Source organism: Trachurus japonicus, chromosome 16 (genome assembly GCF_045865225.1).
Source record: "Trachurus japonicus isolate A0001 chromosome 16, Traja_1.0".
Classification (NCBI taxonomy): domain Eukaryota; kingdom Metazoa; phylum Chordata; class Actinopteri; order Carangiformes; family Carangidae; genus Trachurus; species Trachurus japonicus.
Window position 1 is genome coordinate 15,384,800 of NC_140922.1, and position 21,989 is coordinate 15,406,788.

Consider the following 21,989-nt stretch of genomic DNA (forward strand, 5'->3'; position numbering starts at 1 on the left):
GCTGTAACTTATATTCTAGTATTACACATTGTACTTAGAAAAACATATTTCCCCTGTCATGACAAATTATTTCAGTTAATCAATTAAAATTATCCAGAAAAATCAAGAAATTGTAGTTATATAGCACAAAGCTGCTTCTTCGAAGGTGTGAGTAGTACAGTGCACAGAAACTCACTTGTCCAGATTGAACTTTAACTGACTCCTGAGGCAAACTGATGAACCTAATTTTCAAGCATCCAGTAGCAGACTGCCCCTGGCATACACACAGCACTGATCTGTGAGCACTGTACTCGCTGCATCCTTCATTAGGGCAACACAGAGAAGACAAAAGTTCACTGTTTATTGAGCAACTCTGTCAGATCATTTACCTGATGTTTTTGCTGAAATATGACTCTACATATGGAGTCAAATAACTTTATATAGAGTTGATATACACAGTATAGTAGTAACATAACACACCAAATGGTTCCAAAAATCATGAACTCTGTAATTCATATAACATATATGTGTAGTATGCTTATACAGAGAGAGAAAGAGAGTGAATTAGAAAACTGGTGGATGACTGGCTGAAATGTGCAAAAGAGCTCGTTTCACATGCACGGTTTAGTATTGCGTATTCAGTGGCATCATATATTTTGCAGGGTGCTGTCACAACGAGGTACAGACTAAGGCACTGACATGTAGGTTGGGGGAAAAAAGGGGGGTGAAAACGTTAGAGGCATCCAATTTAAAAATGAACTCTGCCTATTCAGGTCCCCATTTTTCAGATGCAGCGAAGCATTAAACTTTGTGACTAATGAAATGTGACCACTTTTGTTTTGGGAGCCCTTTATAGCAGCAGATACTGTAGAGTGTGGGAGTGCGGATCGCATAATTATTATGAATATTGCAGCCTGTCAAGAGTCTTAGGAGATGTTCCATGTCCTGACATTTATTTTGTTCAACACTCTGGCTATAAAGCTGTGCGGCGTGTTGACATCTTCCACGCTGATTGAAGTGAAAACTTGACTGAAATATGCAGGATAAACAACATTGTTTGAGACATTCTTGACATTTACAGCCACATTCACACGGCTGCAGTGGTGGTGGTGCTGGACTATCTCAGAGTTACAGGCTGCTGGTGGTTCAACTGGTTCACCTGTCTGCTGCCCAGTACTGAAGAGCAGACATGTACTGTTAAAAAAAAAAGGAATCTGCAACCCAAATAAAAATGGAAAACCATGAATCAGATTATTATTTATATTATATACTAAATAAAAATAATCACCATCACCATGTTGGATGTTTCATTTAGTATTTCTAACTCTGCTTTTTTTTCTGCAATTGAAGTGGATCACTAGGTTCAACAAAAAAAGTATATTCCTACTGAAGGTAATCAGATGGTTGTGGAGGGAGTACAGGGAAGGTGATGTTAAATCCATGTGCACCATGCAGCTCTCTTCTAATGTTCCTAAAGCTGCTGTTATCAGTGTGGACAAGACACAAGTAAGCATCAGCATATAGAATATGTACAGCATGCATATTTATCTCCATCGGGTGTTTTGATGTTGCTGCTTTTTACTTCCTCTGAAATCAGGGCAACAGCTCTGTTTTGTTTTTGATCTTCTCTGTTCAGTGAGTCTTTGTTCACTGTGTAGACACTGTCATTCTAAATAACTCCCTTTCAAGGGAGGAGAAGTATTTTTGCTTACTCTGACTTTTCTGGCATCTACCCAGGCTGCAGACTGAGACAGACACACTAGGAAAATCAACTCTAAGCCACAACAGAGCCACCACAACAATTTGCCTTTAGCAACTCTTTTTTTCCCCCTTTTCACATACCACATTAACTTATCCACTTGCTGAGAGGAGGTTGAAGTGTGACTCATCTTACCAACCTCCCAGTAGTTCCATGTCTGTCCTCTTTCCTCACCACATTTGCAAAAGTGTATTTTCAGCTGTTGAAGGACTAATATGGCATCTCTCCTCTGAACTTTAGATAGCTTGACAAAAACAGAGGAGCACAGTCAACACAGAGCATGTGTTTACATCTGCAGCTCCTACAGACCTCTATAGCGTTTCACTCAGAGCTCTGTGCCAGTACAAGCCACTGCTCTTCCTCCTAACGCATCAACACGTTAACACATTAAATAGTTGCTAATGCTGCTGCCAAACCTGCATCAACACTAAGTCCGGCCATTTAGTGTGTGAACATCGAGCACAAGCACACGTTGAAGCGCCTTCTGTTTCCCATGCAATAAAATGTGACACTGAAAATGTTCTCAGACTTGTACATGCTTAAGTTTATCCCTGACTACAGCATTGAAATTCCAGTAATGCACCAAACTAGGCGCTCGTCCAAGATGCTAAGATTTGCTGTTACGTACAGAGAAAGGCAGAGTGTTTGCACAGCATACGTACTGTACAGTATGTATATTTCTAGTTTCTGGCCTTGTTCATTCAAGGTTAATACCCACTACAGATTGCATTTCAAGAAATGCCCCCAGACGGGCCCTATTCTTCATCTGAACGACAGACGGGGTGAGACCTCACAAACAAAGCTCATCTCAGCTGTTCAGTCTGCTGCGGTGATCCAGGTGGGATTAAGGAGAGGTTGACAGGATTTCTATTTTCTTTAAGAGGGAAAAATGCTGAAATTGCTGTTTCATTTGGCTCTAACCCCAGGTAACAGCCAAGAAAAACTTTTCAGCTTTTTCTTTCACAGAAATTTGGATGATGCACTAACTGAGAATATGTTGACTAAACTTCATATAACAGTTTTTTTTTCTTTCTTTCTCTTCTCTTTTTCCTAAAATGGCTTGAATCAAAGTAACAGCTGAAATGGACTGGCTGGGTCATTTTGACCTGTTGCTACAAATGGCTGCTGTGAAGCACCTCATTCATAAAGTCACACATTAATGACACACTGACACATTTTAAAATCCAATTTCTGTTTTTACTGAGAAATCTAATCTCTAATACAATCTATCATGTTTTCACTGTGTATCCAAACACAAGTCATCTATGAGAAACACAGACCCTGATGCTTTTAATCCACTGGGTGGCGCCATTGTACTGATATTAGGCTGCGCTATAAGCTGTTGTCCATATTTGTTCATCTGCATCAACTTGATGTCTCATTACCAAACAATTGCTGTTCAATAAACAAATAATAACATCAGATAGTCCCAATCTGTCGTCCATCTGTTAAAGAGATAATCTCATGCAGCAACAACAGACACAACTTCTCTGCACTGTAAACATGTCACAGAGAAGTAAATAAAGCGTGAACAATGCTAAACACATTATCACACTTTATTTACCTGATGTTTCAGGTCACTGTCAAAAGCATTTTGTAGCTGATAAAACTTTATTTGCGTAAAATATGATATTACAATATAACTATAAGAGTATGGGGTAGGTTTTTAAATGTGTTCATCCTAATAAACAAATGCAGATACACACCCATGTCTGACACACTGCTATAACAAAAGCATGCTCAGAGTGCGCTCTGATTGCTGAAGCCAGCAGCCCTGGGAGCCATCCACAAATCACTGTTATGAACAGAAGCATTCCTCTGTCCTCTGGGGTATATAAGGCTTCATTTGGTTTGCCTCCATGATATATGTCGAGGGCAAGAAGTCATTTAGCTTTCAATTTATTAGCCTGGTGATTTATGCATGCTGCAAAGGTAGTGGTGGTGTCTCCTAACCCATGCACCCCACCACCACTGTCCTCCACCACTCCTAACCCTTCACAGATTGGATACTAATAATTTGGTAATAGATGATGTGAAAGCAGAGAAAGTTCAGCAATTAGAAGAGTTGGGGGAAAAAAAGGAAGAAAATGGGTTTACTGTTTCTATGGCTGCACTTCATTTATCACCGGTGTTTTAGTCATTCAGTAAAGGATTAAATGTTGAGACCACAGCAACCTGCACTAAGACTGGACTCCACAAACTCAGTGAAAAGGAAACTCAACACACCTACAGCACAACTGAGGCAGAAAATAAGACATTTACTGACTCAATTTAGGTTGATGAGGGACAATAAAAAGCTACTTTTCTTCACTGAAACATGGGCGAGAAAATCATCAGAATTTAACAAACACATTAATGCACAAAAATGGCTAAAGTCGAAGTCAGTTTCCAAATTGTTGTCAGGAATTCTGGAGGTTACGTTTACTCCTGTGAGCAAATCCATACCACAAAAATAGAGACTGTTGTAAAGTGTAAACCTGTAATGTTTTTTTTTTTTCCTCCAGTTTTAGCTGAAACTGTTTGTGGTGTATGTTACAAGGTGTTGATTTTTGCCCAGAGTTCAATGCCTTTCTTCTGACTAACAGCCTGCTTGGAGCCTCTTCCCATGACCACCGCTGGGAAGGAGGAAGCTCTGTTACCAAATGACTCACAGGGAAAAAAACAACCTGAAGTGTTTGGCAGCGCTCAGAGCGGCTTTGTGAGTAATCACCGTCCACATCCTTGGACACCTCACTTTGCTCTCACTCTCACTTTTTCCATCAACCAACCTTACAGAAAACCGAGTTTCGTCATGGCAGAACACTGCGATAAAGATTAAGGAAAATTAGAAGACGCAAATAAACCCAGTTTTTTTTTTTGTAAACATCCGCATCTGCTGCACCTCAGACCACAACAAAGCCCCTGATTTATAGAGATTACGCTGCCTTCAGTGGAATGATGGCAAAGGCTCTCTCCAGTTCCTCTCCTGTTAGATGGGTTTATTTTTGTTGATGTGATCACATCCTATCTTGCAGCAAAAAGTTTTGTCAGGTGTACCATGATGGCGTGGGGGAGGGTGCGTCTGCTGACAGGTCTGATGTACCAACCGTGACACCGCAGCCCTGCAACAATCTAAAAACCAGATGGAGGGGGACTGGGAATGAGACATGGGAATGTTGCAGCACAACATTTTGATAATGACCACTTCGCTGCAGAGTCCCCAGTAATCATTTTCTCTTCTTAAGAAAATAAAAAGTATTATTCTAAAAACAAAAGCTCTAATAACAAGCTGCAACTCATCCTTTTGCACTCTGAGCAATCAGTATAAACTACAGGCTTCTGTATATATTACTGTGAATACCAGAGATAGAGCAAGCATTCGGATCCTTTACTTGCGTTTAAAAAAAAAAAGTGTGTAATGTAATAATAATGTAAAAATACAAGTAATGTATTATGCAGGGTAATGGCTCCTGTGAGTGTTATATCATCATATTTCACATTATTAGATTGTTAGGGCTGATGCATTAGGAGTATTTTACTGCTGTTGCTGGTCATAATGGGACAATTCTATAATAATTTCTATACAGTTGTGTAGCTAAGCTTACTGCAGTGCTGGGAAATGGCAACCTGGGAAATGGGCCTTTTAAAAGCATTACAAGACAAATCTGTCATGATGTGTTCACATGGATCACAAATCTGGATTTACTTTCACTTTTCTCTCAGGTTTGTTGTAAGATATCGGATATTTTTTTGAGCCACAAACTCAGTCTGAAAAGTCTATGGGATGATGTCACTTTTGGCGAACCCCACTATCAACTCATTAATCAATCAATCGGTCAACATAACACCATTTGCAGCACCTTTCATACATATAGGATTTAATTTAATTTAAAGTTCATTTATAATTCTCTCTTAAATGTCATGGTTAAACCTGGTTAAACATGAAGTCCATTCTCAACTAGACACTGCTCTCATATGACAGGCTGCAAAGATTCAGAAACACTGGTGTAATCTGTAACAATGTTTTGTTTATGCTTTAAGCTTATCGTATGATTTATAAAGTATAAATGTCAAAAAAAAATATTGTAGTAAATATGACAGAAAAGTAAAGAGCAAGTACACCCACTACTACTGCTTACAGCCTTTTATTTTGAGGATCCTGAGCAGATGATGAGAACAGCCATAAGCTGCAGGTGTCTACACTTCACAGCAGCAGGTAATATGTATATGTGTTTGACAGACATGAGCCCTTAGCATCTGAATGAAGCTTCACTCTCCGGGTTGTCCTCACACAGAGGTTATTTACTGTGATCTGAAGTGATCAGTGTGTTTGTGAGAATAAGAGCAGAGACTTGAAATTTACTGTAATTCTCACTGGAAAGAGTGACGGTGACGATAAATCAGAATGACTGAATGAAGAGAGCTGGGTGGTCAGGATCACACCACTTGTGATGAGTAAGAGTAAACAACACTGAGAGAGAGAGAGAGAGAGAGAGAGAGAGAGAGAGAGAGAGAGAGAGAGAGAGAGAGAGAGAGAGAGAGAGAGAGAGAGGTGAAAAAGGAGTGAAATCTACAGTCGACGGAGATCGGGGAGGAGAGATAAATCCGTCAAAGCGAGAGTGTCTTCTTGGCTAATTTCTGTCAACCAAGAGGGAGAACAAGCAGGGCTGGAGGGCTCCCGTTCCAAAAACAACATAGCTGGAGAGGTAGCCTATTGTGTCCTGACAGATTGGGCTGAGTGAAGGAGGAGGAGGAGGTCGCCTCTAACTGACACACTGGGAGGAGCAGAGGTGAGCAGAAATCTGGGGGTAGATGGGAACACAGCTGCAGTTCAGAGGAGAGTTAGTGTCGTTACTGCCTCGCATAATTCACAAAAACGACACTGCCTGCAAAAAGTTGTGTGAGTGTTTTAGAATTTATCACGCAAGTGTGATCGTCGGGGTTGAAAGCTATACCTGAATATTCTCTGAAAAGAAGGGAGATGTGGAGTCTATCAATTCATATACTGATGTATCTATCTATCTATGTAGGAGCGACCGATGTGATCCTCCGTACTCCTCCTCTGTTGTTTTTGGGAGACCTCTCCTCTGTCCCGATCACTCCCCAGGTCCTCGCACCCCGCCCCCACACCTCTGCCCATCATCTCCCCTGTACGCTATTCATCCTCATGTGCAGCTGGAGCACTCTGTTTGACCTCCCCTCTCCTCACAGAGCCCTTATTAACAGGGACTGTGGTGGGACTCTGTGGTTAGAGCGAAGAACCACACTGGACTACTGACGTTATGCTCATCACTTACATAAGTCGATGTGACATGCCCATGTTATACGCCGCTTCCCACCTCTGCCAGGGTTGTTTCTCTGGGCTTTAAGCCCACAGATAAAGATGAAAGACCCCGTCGTTGCGTTTGGAACAGTTACTTCTTCTTTTATTATTTCATATTGTGAGCATGACTGATGACATTCCAGCCAAAGGTGGTCTTTGCCAAACCATCTTGTCAGTTATGTTCAATATATGAAAACAATAAAGGAACAGGCTTGTGGGGAAATGACAGCAGTGTATGAGAATTATTTCTTTTTTCCTGATTTTGTGATAGCTACCCAGCATGCACCTGCACATCACTTTTAGATGTTAGTTTGCTCTTATGAAAATACTCTCTCCATTCCTCGGATTCCATCATTTACCGTTAGAACAAATAGTTTTAGGGGCCAAGAATTGGAGTTACCTGCGCTGCTTTATTGTGAAGCTGAAGTTGCATTGTTCGCGTACATGCCAATAATCTAATATCATGACTTTTATTAACACACTCTATGTAAATGATCTGTTTATCTTCAGTGCAGTCCCTTCTCTAGCACATTTGAGCTTGAAAAAACAGCCAGAATGAGGTTGAAGTGTTGCCTTTGGGCTTTTATTTGAGGGCATTTGTGTCCACATTGGATGAACCATGGAGAATTTGGGGCCTGTTTCATATTTTGATATACATTTCACTGGAGCCATTTCATCAGCAGAGAAAAAAAACTGTTGACAGTAAGATCTGTGGATTATCAAGAGCAACTGGGGCATTGTTTCTGGAAAAACATGTGGCTGTTGCATTTCATGAATGTTATTCTTTCTGTGTCATGAATACCAGACACAAAAAATTCCATTGTACTAGGGTGGTCACAGTTGTAACAGTAACAGATAAACTCAGACCTTACCACATTAAATCAAAGCTTTCTGCTTAGATATCACTAGCTACAAGTTAGTTAGTTTATTTTTTTCTGATGAGATCCAGGGCCGTATAGGGGAGAAAGGTGATGATAATTCTAGGGGCCCAGCACCCAGTAGGGCCCACAAAAAACCCAAGACGTCTAATCTTTGCATGACTGAATTATTCTGCATAAGACCCTGACTAATAGTCATAGTAATGCTGCATTAGCATCAAATCAAAGTAGGCTAAATAAAAATGATAATACATATGTAAAAAAGTGGAAAAGTCAGGGGTCAGGGGCGCACTTCAGTATTCTTTCAGGGGGGCCAGAATTCCTAGCAACGGCCCTGCTGGGTGAGGTGATCCTTTAATACAGTTACTTAAAGTTAAATAAAGGTGTACTGAGTTTTCCCATTTACCATGAGCTTTGGTGTGTGTAGGCTTTGTAAATACACACATATACTGTATATCTGTGCAATATATTTGATTTGGTAAACATTGGAATTCACTTCCATCTAGGCTCCTGGGAATAAATGGGGCAAAAAAAACTAGAAACATCCCTCCAAATAACACAACCACAGCACCACAAACTACAAAATTACAATAATATAGGTGATTCAACACCTTCAAAAACAAACCAATGAGACATTACTCTCTGAATTCACAGCAGCACCTGTCAAGGTCTGACAGTCGGGCCAAAATATGGTAAAACTACTGTAACTCTGCGAACAGATATTTTCATTGCATGGGTCGGTGCACTGGTCTCCATGCTGCAGTGGCCTGGGTGGACGTGTGTGTGTGGTCTGCTGGGTGGCAGCACGCTTTATAGGCAGCAGAAGGCACGGCTCAGTGACACTGAGGTTTAGGTTTTAACAGTGGCAAGCGCACAAAATTATATGAGCTGATGTGATGTTCAAGTTATGGTCTTTATTGACAGAAAATCACTGACTCTCACTCTCCACATTATTGTTTCCTTATTAAGACATTGTCTATATTGGGTTGTTGTTTTGTGAGTTGACTCTTTGTCAAAGCTTTGGGAGGAAGCCACGTGTTTGTTTTGCGTCTGTCTGTCTGTCTGTCTGTGTGTGTGTGTGTGTGTGTGTGTGTGTGATAAACAGGGATTACTGCTGGGATGCCAGTTCCTCCACAGACCCCACATCACCCAGAGCTTCCAAGCTGTGAAAACAGACTGGAGGTTTGTTGGTTCTTAGTGGCTAATAAGGTGTCATTGTGCGGTGGAGCTGTCTGATATCCCACAGAGTCATCAGGATGACACGAATAGTTTTACACAGGATCTATTACACAAGGACACGTGTAGCTCCTCATGCACAAAAATCAGCCTTGTACACTACAAAAAAAACAAAATCAATCCTTAGTGTAGGAACAAAACAGGCTTTGGTACTTTTCTTGCAGACAAAGTTGGACTGTGCTTTGCTTACACGGATACCGGCTTGAACCACGATTAGAACCTGCAACATCAAAGCGTGCGGCTTTCAAAGGCTTTCTTTTACTGCTAACTTCAGGAGTCCTGGCTCCTATGTGCCCAGACAGCTTATAAAGGGCTGTTTTCATCCGCACCTCCCAGTTCAGCACCCCAAATCCTCTCTTGCCACCACTTGACTGCTGTTATCAAAAGAAGAAAAAAAAAAAAAAAACTGATACGATGTCCGGATTTCTCTACAAAACCGAACAGTTTGAGGAAAAATGCTGTCATCCAACTCTGCTGCTTGACCTTGTTAGTCCAGAGGGTTGATTAGAGGCTATCTGGGACCTCTCTTTGAAGAGCACACTCCTGTCTTTTCTCATCCTGTGCAGCTGATCCATCCTGGCAAGCTGGCATTGGACTCGTTGCGGTTGAGCTTTAATGGAGTGAACATGAATATCACTGTCAATTGTGGGAGCCTCGTACATGTGGAGGACTGTGGTTTGTTATTTCAATAGATATGAGTAGGCTGATAGAGAAACACTGCCTTCCAAGGCCGGAGCAGAGAAAATAGACAGGTCTCCGAGGATCTGGCTCTGGCTCAGGACTTAGTGAGTGAGAGCCTGAGTAGTGTCTGCCTTGATGTGACCTCGGGGAGGGGTGGTTAATGACGCTCTGGGGTCGCTCATGACTGGTGTGTCAAGTTGCATGAGTCAGTAACATACACTTGACTTTATCATAACACCCACTCACTGCTCGTTGATAAGGACAAAGACTTTCTTCATCCGTTCCTTGCCGCTGCTGCAGGACCTAGCGGACGCCATGCTGCGTTAAATCACGCTGAAAAACAATCAGCGCTGTTTATCTCCCCTTCATGTTGCTGTAATTGTCAGGCCCCGACAGTCTGTATCTGACTGATGAAGGTTTCGTCTTTATTAAAGATCAACACTGGAGAAGTTGTCCTGTGATGACATCATATTTGAGAGAAGCAGCTGTGTTTTCTCAGAGTCACTTCAGCAGCAGAGTGCTGAACTCCACAGAGCGATCTGCCAAGAAATGTAAATGTAGAGTGGGTGTAAATATGAGCTTTTGTGCGATTAGTTTTTAAAATAGGGAATGATGGTGGGTTCTCTGCGACGGGGGTATGAGACCCCGACCATGTTATCACAACATCGCCGGTTCAAGTCTGGTTGCAGTGGAAACAGTTTAATCGATGCAGGGGAGAGAGAAAGCAAGGGACTTCAACAAAATGCAAAATGATCAAATCTGAGATTCAGTCAGATGCAATTATAAGAATCAGGCAGAAAGATATGTTCAAAATCTTTGTTTTTTTTTTAGGTACTTGTTCAAATACTGTACAATACAGCATTATCAAAATACTGCATCTAACGTGTCACTCCAGTAAGACTTTAACAAAATGCACTTAAAGTATAAAAAAGTACTCCAAGTGAAGGGTAACTCCTCAGAGAGGCATTAATCATTTATGCAGGAACATTTAAATTATTGTTGTAGTTGGTCGAGAAAGAGCTAATTTAACTGCATAGACAGTTATTTAAACTATAAAACAGTATCACTATACAGCTACTACAGTATGTCCCTCTGACATACTAGAGAAGAATCAAGAAGCATCCAAAGGTAACAAACCACAAATTACACCAGTATTTATGCAGTACTTGAGTAAATGTTTTTACTCAATACATTAAACTAATACCAACACCACTGAAAAATGAACGCAAGAAAACAAATGGAAATGTATAGAGTAATACATTGTGGCGAAAAGTGAATGATTTGTTTACACTCTGCATTGACATTTAGAATTATTCGAGTAAAAGTCACAGCTGTTTGCAGTTGTGCCTGTTCACCTGTGAGGTGCAGCAGGTGAGAGCGGTGTATGCTGGGATCAGCACCATGGACAGAGCCAGCAGACAGGTAAACACACCTTGAAGAGTCTTGAGCTGCTTTTCCTCATGTTTTATTTTTAGTTTGTCACATTATCTCCATGTAGAAAAAAAAATACATTCTAAAACTGAGTTCAGATATACTTTATAAAAGAGCGAAGCAAATGAATTATTCTTTTAGCCAGAAACACAAAACGTTTGAATATGACGGTCTCTCTGGTTGTAGTGTTAAATGCCTGCTTACAGAAACAAGTCTGACTTAAACAAGCCTGTGTTTCTCCCTGGAACAATACTTCACTCTCAGGCCTCCACGAAGATGTAAATGGATGTTCGTTGGTGTTGTGACCTCCGACCCCGACTGCCCCCCTGTTTCCTGAACCAGATGCTGCTCCTGTGGACCACAGCCTTCTCAACCTAAACAAAGTAATCCTCCACTAAACAAGATGGATATTGTATCACCAACCTAGTAAATACCAGAGGGCCTTGTACACAGAGCTGCTCTCTTATTGTCCCTGGCTGCAACCAACAAGGGAAGAATCACTTCCTCTACTGTTTGACGGATGAACAAAGCAATATAATGTTGTTGTTGTTTTTTAATCTATTTCACATATATATTACAGTATACAAAAAAACATGCCCTCTTGTGGGGGATATAATTAGAGCATGCAGCTCCTCCAAGAAAAAGTTTGAAACTTTGCAGCACTGGCTGCATGTCAAAAATGTAAGATTGGGATCATATGTTGCCTATATGAAAGCCCTTTGATCTCACTTGGTTTAAGAAAGACTAGATGGAAACATAAATCCAAAATCCATGTGGGTTAGGTCTACAGAGATGTGCCAAGGTTGCATACTATACTAGCCTTGAAAAAAAAAAGTGTCAGCTCATACAATTATCGATTATAGTGAACATGAAGCAGTGTTATGAAGGGACAGGTTTATCATTTGGATGCTGGTGAATGAAAATAGCTGAGCTCAGACTTGCATGAAGAACAAGGTTGGTTGAATATGATTTAATTCATATATTTTTCAATATGATTTTGGTTCAATCTTTTTAAAGCATAATCCAATTTATATCTAACTTATATATGTAAACATTATCACAAGAATAACAAGATTGATTTGTCCACTTGTGTTTTAACAATTCATATTTTCTCCATAATCGAGCTGCTTTTGTTATAATAGTGTAATATTGTGAAATAGCAGTCTTTCCCGGTTATCTTCTGACTCTGAATTTGTATTAAGAGCGTGTCTGATAGCTGCTCGGATGCTCCCACCCCTCGCCTCACGTAATTCATCTTCTTGGCCAATCCTGTCCCTCCCCAAAAAGTTTACGCCATGCAGCCTATAAGAACTGCCAAAGTTTCTCAAGTATCAGAAAAGACTTGTCCTCCCAGGAACTCATCTATGGATACTTTGGTGTCTTCAAAGCCACACACGCCTACAAAGTGGACTACTTCTTTGACTTCATGAGAGGGAAATAATTTTTTTTTTTTTTTTTTTGTGGGGACCGCCAACTAACCCCAAGTGGAGATGTCTGAGGAAAATATGGGGGAAGAGTCGAGCAGCTCCCCTGTCTCTCCTGCGGACAGCCTGAGCAACAGCGAGGGGGAGCTGGACAGACAACCGAAGAGATGTGGGAGGAAGAGGAGACCGAGCAGGAAAAACGGGGAGGACTCAGATAGCCCGACCCCTGGGAAAAGAGGGAAGAAGTCCAGCAGCAGCAGCCCGCAGTCTTTCGAGGAGCTCCAGTCGCAGCGGGTCATGGCCAACGTCCGGGAGCGACAGAGGACCCAGTCTCTCAACGAGGCGTTCGCGTCTTTGCGGAAAATTATCCCCACTTTGCCCTCGGACAAACTCAGCAAAATACAGACTCTAAAACTCGCGGCCAGATACATCGACTTCCTGTACCAGGTGCTGCAGAGCGACGAGCTGGACTCCAAAATGTCAAGTTGTAGCTATGTGGCTCACGAGAGGCTGAGCTACGCCTTCTCTGTGTGGAGGATGGAGGGCGCTTGGTCCATGTCAACATCTCACTAGCATCTGGAGAAATGAATGCCCAAAATGGTAAAGACAACTGCTATGGCACAAAAAGAAAAAAAAGAAAAAGAAAATATAGCTAAAATTGACTGTGGTTTTAATGCAACACAATGGGTGATTTTCTGCAGAGATGAGTGATAATGAATGCCTTATCTAACCTACAGGTGACTGCTGAATCTAATCACACTCTTGACGGGACAAATCTGGAGTCCAGTGCTGGATACATGGGGATCACTCTATTTAAGCCAAAAGACGACAGTAAAGGTCCTGGGGGGCAGTGGTGGTGGTGGTGGTGGTGGTGGAGGGGGGATCGTTCCTGCAGAGGCCCCGACTGGGACTTTGCAGCCGTGTTGTTATAGCTCCACTCAACCCCCCCAACCCTCATGTGCTTTCATGTTGTTGACGACGAATGTTTAAAAAAAAAAAAAAGAAAAAAGAAGAAAAAAAGTATTTTTTTGTTTGATTTTGTTTTCTTGTTTTTGTTTTTAATTAAATGCATGCCTTTGGACTTTTTTCTGCCGAGGTCAAAGTGCATTGTAGAAGCAGTTGTCTCAGTGTTTTTGGTGTGAGACTGTCAACTGGTGGTGTAGCTCACATTACAGACTGACTTGTGTGGACCTAACCTGTGCAAAAATAATAATAATAAAAAATATTTTCAGAATACATTTATTTATTTATTGATGAAAATGTGTTACATTGAGGAATGGATCCTGTGTCTGAAATACAAATACATTCCTATTTTTTATTACCGTTTTTGTAAAAATGTTTGTATATTTTTTGCATTAAAGAAAATGACGATGGAATTTGCTCGATTGTGTGTGTGTGTTTTATTATAATTATCATTCATATTAATCTACGGGTTAATGTTGGGATAAAAAATACATTCAATTTCGCAAATAATGTCAGTTTTGTATTAAATGACAACAAACTCCTCTGGAGGACACTTCACAATAACATTAATGGTAAAAGCTTCCACCATGCCGCCAGCCACTTGGGAAAACAGATGGAGTTGTTATTGGCTCGAGGAAAAGCGTTGGAGAAACATGCAGCAATTTCTTTCTTACACATAAAAAAAGGGGATTGACAAATTCCTCTCATTTATTGGCCATCTTGAACTAAAAATAAGGAGAGAAAAAAACATCCAATCCAAAAGATGAAAAAAAGATGTATCACTTGTGTTCATTTTGAATTAAAATGAAAAAGCTTCCTCTCTTTTAACTGTCTTCCTGGATTTACAGTTGCATTATGGTCCGCGCCTTAAACTCACCATTAGGAGTAATTTACTTATACTGGGGTCATGTCAACCTGTTATTACACTTTCTCCTCCACCAGTAGCTGAAAATAAACAGCAGTGCATATTATCCAGGATATACTGCAGACTTTTAGACTCTTGGTCAATAAAGAGGTCACGCACACTGTTTACGCACATATGAGTTCGTGATGACAACAATAAAACAATGATGAAGTGATGTGATTTATTATACTGACAACAATAACACCGTGTGAATTTGCGGATCTGCAGCGCAACGTCAGGAGACTTCGTGCGTCCTTTTGCGCACGTTGTGCAGCTTTGAGCTGAAGCCATGTCATACACTCCCAACTTTTTTTTTCTTTGTCACCAAATCAATCTTTCATTGTGCTGCTATGCATCATGCTGTGATTGATCTCAGTGATATTGGGGAAGTGTTTCTCACTGTCCAGAATCAAAGTGTGTGCGCGTTTGAAGGTGTGTAATTGGCTTGCGAGGCATGTATGGAATTCCCAGATGTCTATGAAATTTAAGGAGGCCGTGAAGGTAGGCTGTGGGTCTGCACATAGAGCCACTCTCACTCAGTCTGGAGGGTGGTGGTGGTGGTGGTGGTGGTGGTGTATGTGTGGGGGGGTGGAAGGGTGGGGGTGCTCCACAAACACAGTCTAGGCCTAAAAGATCAATAAACAGCTTTTCTTTAAACGTGCACAGTTGAAAGGGAGCCTCACTCAATACCAGACAAATAAACAAAGCCTACGAGAAATAAAAGCTGTAACCTACTCGTGACATGTATCACACACAAAAAAAACTGCAGGTTTTTCTTCCCAATTCTTTCCAATCCAGCCCTTATGCAATGCTATAGCCTTAAATAAGTTCCCTCTGCTTCTTCTTTTTTTTTCAGAGGAGAGGAGTTGGCAATTGACACGATGCAGAGGCACAGAATGAAACCTATTTAGAACAGATGTTAGTATTTTTAAAAAAGTCACGTGAAATGAGCAGATGTTCAGACTGTGCAGAGCCTCGGCGTGCAGAGCATTTCTGTGCAGAGAGCAGAGCTCGGAGCAGCTCTGCTCTCTGCACAGACACCATTAACACTAACTAACTGATGCCCGCGGTCCTGCGCTCACATCATCGGTGTAGGTTTGATTAAAATGGATTTATTAAAGGGCCACCTGCAGGGAATAACACGGATCTGACTGCTGGCCGCTGCCGAGACAAAGGTAGGCTAGGGGAAACACACACGCACGCACGTACACTCACACACACACACATTCTCTCTCTTTGCTGCAGTTATGATGCTGTGACATGTTGACTTGCTGATTATTTGGTTGTAAAATGATACGTGACGCTCGGGATGTTTTGTTAAAGCTTGCAACACTAACAGGCCGACTGTCGTCAGACTTTCAGACTCGTTTGAAGCAGTGTGTGTGTGTGTGTGTGTGTGTGTGTGTGTGTGTGTGTGTGTGTGTGTGTGTGTGTGTGTGTGTGTGTGTGTGTGTGTGTGTGTGTGTGAGAGAGAGAGTGTGTGTTTCATGGGAGGGAGGAGGCTCAAAAGAGGGGAGTTACTAAAAAAAATGGACGAGAATTTATTATTCAGCCATTGGAAGGGGAAAAAAATACATGACACATATAAGATAAATAACAGTTACGACAATTTAATAATAATAATAACAAGCGTCTGAACTATAAAATCACATTTTACTTTATTCTCTTAATATTTCATCTTTTTACTCTGAAATGTTTATATACATGTAAATAATTTATTTGCCCTCGTCATTCGTTTAATTTTAAAAACAACTTATCCAGTAGCCGATAGCCTATTATATTATACTTTTAATATATTAAAGCTGCAATTTAAAGTTATTGACTTATTGTTGTTGATGTTGTTGTTGTTGTTGTTATTATTATTATTGTTTTGTTATTTCATCAATAATGCATAGACGTTTGCCGCAAAATTTGATTCATATTTATTTATGGCGTCGATTTTTTTCCTGCATAATAAAATCTCTCCGCATCGTTCAGCAGCTGAAAGCTGAGAAAACAACTTAATCATAATTACATTACAATGACAGTGTATGACGACATTTTAAATAATTTTTGCCTTAAAAAAAAAAAATTAAAGTTAAGTGTTGTGCCATGGTTGAAATAAAAATAATTGTATTTATGGAATCACTATTTGATTAATCATTTTCATTAGTTGCTGTTTTTTTTTAAGTGAATGCACTTTTTAAGAAAAAACTATCTAATGGATTAACGATGGGCTCTTTAGAATAAATGTAACAACACAGACAAGTGATGTGTTTATTTCTGAACCTCTCAGGTGAGAGCAGGTGCAGACTTTACTGCCTGTTCAACTATTTTGAGTTAAACTCCAGATTTTCCATTTGAAATCTCAGGGAGAAACGGAAAGTCCTGTTGGTATAAGCTCTCCAACTTCCCCCACACACACAGTTTGATCCACACCTCTAACAATGCCCCAGAAAGTGAATATTAAACCCAGGAGAGGCTGAGCTGTGTAGAGACATGGATCAGACAACAGCACTGCACTGGAGGCAAGGAAACAGAGGAGAGGCTAAACAGAAACAGCAGCTCCAGTGCATTCCTCCTGCATCTGGACGCTGATTATTGAATACATTAGCATCTCTAATGCAGCTCTTTGTTGAGAGGGCATTTTATCCATTACACATGTAAAAAGTCAGAGTCGCTGCCCACAATGACTTGAGAGTGCAAGCAGCCATATTGCGCACCGCAGACTTTCACACATCTGTGCGAGATCTTTTATTTTATAAATGACTGAAAAAAGGTCCTTAAAGGTGGAAAATCTGACTTTTTGGCAGCAAAATGGAAAGTCTGTTATTTATGTGTGACTTGATGCAGCCTAACGCTGACTCCTTTGCCTGTAATGCAGCTAATAAAAAAAACAGTTGCAGCAAACAAAATACCAGAGGAAATGAATTGGAAGAAATAATTATAGTGAGAAATAAGATATGAAGTTGAAAAAAAAAAAGACAGATTATTGATTGTTGACCCATGATCTTTGTACTTGTGAGAGCAGCTGTCAGCTGGAGGTACCTGCTGGGTCCACTGACCTTTATTACTGTTGAAAATGAGCTGCTACCTGCAGCTGCGTTTACGTTTTCAGATGACAGCACCATGAGATCAGACATCAGATTATGAGTGTCTGCGAGCCAAAATACTTCATATTTCATATTCATATTTCCAACCTCCTTTTCTCAACTGTTCACTGAAGGTTGCAGAAGAATGGTGGTGATAGTTTGAGCAACTGAATGTTACTTTTAATCTTTTTCTCAGTTTAAACTGAAACAGAACTACTAAAGGGTCCTTTTTTTAAAATTATTATTATTGTCAATTATTAAACTTAAGATCACCACAAATTACACTCTTGTTCTAGAGAGTTGTCAACTGATAATAAACTGATCAAAATCACAGTGGAAACACATGGGAATCTGGGTTTTTCCCTGAATACAAAACAATCTTTACATAAATCAGTTTCATCGGAGACAGACACTAATACTGCGCCTCTAACCTGGCATCGAGAAGAGAAGATAATGTTCACGCCAAAAAAACATTTCTGTGCAGTTTCAGCTGCATTTGATGTTTAAATAACACAGACACCTGTGGTGCGCTGACTTGATTTATGTAAACATATGAGAATAAAACAGTGAGGGGGATGATTGGTTATTTGGCTTCAAAAGAATCTGTCAAAATTATTGGATAAAATGTCTTTTTTTGTTGTTGTTGATTTACTGACAAACCCAAACTGCGTTAATATCTCTTATCTTCCACCGGCTGAGGAAAACTTGTTTTGATCACGTACTTTTTGAATTCAACAATGTGCAGAGAACTGGCAAGAGATTGGACCAAATACTTTTAGCATTAAATGAATTGTCTCCTTTCCTTTAAAGAAACATCTATTTCCAAGATTCAAAGACTTTTTTAAAATCCAGAGATCATAAAAACATAAAGCTTTTATCTGAAAGGCTGTCTGAGACTTGACGTCGATGATCCGTGTCAGAGTGACAATGATGTAACATTATTTCTTGAAATTTGGATAAAGCGGACACAGCTCAAGGAATCGCATGCCTTCAGCTGTTTGAGAAAAAGTTTAACAGCCGCTTGTGTAAATCTGCTTGAAGGCTCATGGACACACACTATGTTTAAGTTGGCAAATTATAGATTTCATCTGCAAATGGTCAGTGCTTCATCACGGCAAAAGGCACATTGATCATGTAGGACGCCATGCCATCTGATTGTATGCAGGACCAGAAACTGTCCTTTGATACGTGTCCAAGGTGCACAGTCCAAACCTGTGCACCTTGTGTTTAACCTTTGTTGCGTGTGATGTGTGCCACCCAGGCTGCAGACAAGACACGGATCAGTGTGTTTTAGAGGGATACACAATGATGTCACAGACAGGAAAAGGGCTGGGAAAGGGCTTGGCACCTTTTTGGAATTGGCTGGATCCCCATTGGCTCAGCAGTAACGGTGTAATAATAAACAGGCAATCAGAAGGCGGCGTGAGCATACACAAAGGCATTGCAAAACTTTGCAGATAATAAAAGCAGATTTTTCACTGGAGGGGGATGATTATTTGTGTTCTTCACTTGTCCATAAATAGAGGGCCTCTCACAGGAAGTATAAACATACAGATGAAGTGGAGGCCAGTCCAAGTCCTGCCCAGTGATTTCAAACATTCCTGTTTATGTTCAATCAAGACAGAGGACGTATATACGCTCAGACTGCATGGGTCTAGAGTTAAATATATACATATATATATATTTAACTGTAGCCCCAGTTTGAGCATGAAACACAGAGGATTATTTTCTGAGTGTAGAGGGAAAAGGAATACCTCACTAGAATGTAAACTGTTTGATGAGTCTTTCACTCATTTTGGAAACTGAGCCACACATCTAGCAAAACTTCTAACGTACATACAATCCCTAAATAAAATATCCAAATAGACTGAAAATTTAAACTTATTTATATTACTGTAAATTAAATATCATCACATTATAATGGCACAAAAATGTGAGTGGACTGAGCCACTTTTCAATGTGACAGTTATTAGAAACTTGTGAATAGAGTCAGAGCACAAGTTGTCCCTTATTGAGGCAGTGAGTGAAACATGCAGTCCCTGTGTATTGCCCTGGGGGTTAATAGGGCTCTAATGATGCAGCGTCTCTGCTCCTGTCCCTGAGGGCCACCCCCACTCCCTGGGTATTAATCCCATTGCCTTCATTAACCTGCCGGCCCACCAGTCCCGCCAACGGTGAATACCAGGACTCTAATGTCAAACTGATAATTGATGCGTTGTTACCTACAGCAACAATGGTCTCCTTATTCCTCCTACACCATCTCAAACACTTTATTCTTATCGGTTTTGGTCACGTCTTGGCATGTGGTGGAAGCAGAGAAAATCCTATTGATCATCACAGAAAAACTCTGTTCTAATTCTAACTGGTGAAGAGAACTAGCTCTTATTGGTATGCATTGGATGTTACATTTAGAAATGTATCACATCACAAATGGCACAAAACTGTAGCAATAAAAAAAATGGGATTTGAAGAGTATTTGTGTGTTAATTGGTTGTTGTAATCATGATGCCAAGTCAGCAACAAGCCACATTATAGAACTCACACACTGTAAAGAAAGTGTTTCATTATCCACTCAGATGCATCTCATTAGAACAGAAAAGAGCGTTTGCATCTCTGGTTTCCAAACAAAAGTTGATTTTTTAAGTGGATTAAATAAAACAATGACGAGCTGTAAAAATCTAATCTAGCACCATCTAGTTCTGCCGAACACGTCTATGAGATTACACAACAAACTCTTTTGTATAGACTGAATTTGTCACTTTTTATCATCTGAGTCAAATTCTTGCTGAGCCACCCTCCCCTCCGTACTGTACATCTTGCAGGGAAGCAAACCGGATCTATTTTAATTTGTGCCGTTTCAGTGTGAATCACGTTCTCACCTGGCTTTAATGTTCCATAGAAGTCATGACTCATCGTGTGTTTCCTCACATCCCAGCAGGAGCGGCGGAGCAGGACGCTGACTCTTCACACATGGCGTCAGGATCTTTCAGTCGGCCAACAGAGGAGCCACCTGGTCAGAGCACCAAGACAATGACATCAAGACCAGCAACAGTAACAACAGTATTTGTTTCTGTGTGCAGGGCCGTTGAATAGGGGAGAAAGGTGATGATAATTCCAGGGGCCCAGCACCCAGTAGGGCCCACAAAAACCCCAGTAGTCTAATCTTTGTATGACTGAATTATTCTGCATAAGAGCCTGACTAATACTCATAGTAATGCTGCATTAGCATCAAAACAAAGTTAATAAAACATGATAATATGTACGTACGTAGTCTAAGAAAAAAAAAAAGGAAAAGTCAGGGGGCAGGGGCCCACTTTAGTATTCTTTCAGGGGGCCCAGAATTCCTAGCTACGGCCCTGTCTGTGTGACGATCACAGCTCATTAGTCTCGTGGTTGTTTAGCTGCGAGGTTTTATGCTAATTACTGAAAAGCAATTAATGAAAGTGAGATGTGTTTTCCAGATAATTTGTACTGTAATTATCATCCATTATCAGTTTTTTCAGAAAAATCAAAAATGGAAAAAAAACAAAACAAATAATTGGTTGTTTTTTTTTACCACGAGGCAGGGAAGGTACTTCAAATATCAATCAGTATTAGTTTACAGCATTTCAAGTGATTTCAAGTAAATCTGAAAATGAAATATAGTAAATGCTCAGATAAACACAATGCAGTGAATAAGTAAAAACTATAAACTCTGCAGCACTGGTTAACAGTCTGAGCTGTTGCTTGTTTGTGGACTGGTTCCTGCAGGAGACCCCGTTGAGAGCCCACTGATAATCTCACAACAACAACATAAACCTCATCTTATCTCCCCTGTCTCCACTGTCATTAGGATGCTGCCTTCGTCCTCCACAACAGAGGGCCGGCTGTTTGTGACCTTAGCGCTAAATCAAGTTCAAAGAAGGACCACTGGTGTTTGGCAGATAGCTTTACATGAGGGCAGAGGGAGAGCAGCATGTTTGGTCAACCTCTGGCTCCCCCTTTGATTCGCAGCTCTCTGTGACCCCCCCGGCAGAGCGACACCACTTAGGGCCTGTTCACTCAGTCACACTGGTCAGTCTGATAAGATCTGGCTGATACTTGACTTCACTGAGATGTTACCCAAATGATTTTTATTAGCTAACGTTTTAACACAAACTTTTTTTTTTTGTACGCACAGTTGCACAGAGGGAAAATCCTTTGGCGTCCTCAGCCCCACTCAAGTCAAAGACGTAAATTAGATTAGAGAAACGTTATATGAAACAGTAACTGAGTGGCTGGGCCCGCACTGTCACTGGATTAGACTTTCACTCAGACCTTCAGCATTGGTTGTACGGATACCAACAAGTTAAAGTTTTTCTATTGAATTTTATTTTGCTGCA

The 21,989-nt window shown here is 40.6% G+C and overlaps 1 protein-coding gene and 1 long non-coding RNA gene across 2 annotated transcripts in view; one reads left to right on the forward strand and one right to left on the reverse strand.

Moving 5' to 3' along the window:
* The window catches only part of LOC146972126 (uncharacterized), a 32,000-nt gene extending 11,345 nt beyond the window's left edge, over positions 1–20,655 (reverse strand). Inside the window, exon 1 of the long non-coding RNA XR_015037935.1 lies at positions 20,508–20,655. This is a non-coding gene — a long non-coding RNA (uncharacterized LOC146972126). The remainder of the gene's footprint in view (positions 1–20,507) is intronic.
* twist1b (twist family bHLH transcription factor 1b) lies at positions 12,715–14,066 on the forward strand. The gene is made up of 2 exons (XM_085801957.1): positions 12,715–13,290; positions 13,428–14,066. Exon 1 carries the CDS (start codon positions 12,757–12,759, stop codon positions 13,261–13,263), a length of 507 nt encoding a protein of 168 aa, XP_085658083.1. The 5' UTR covers positions 12,715–12,756; the 3' UTR covers positions 13,264–13,290; positions 13,428–14,066.
* Positions 20,656–21,989: the final 1,334 nt, after the last annotated feature.

Coding starts and splice junctions, on each gene's coding strand:
- twist1b (XM_085801957.1), top strand. CDS start 12,757: ATGTCTGAGGAAAATATGGGGGAAGAGTCGAGCAGCTCCCCTGTCTCT.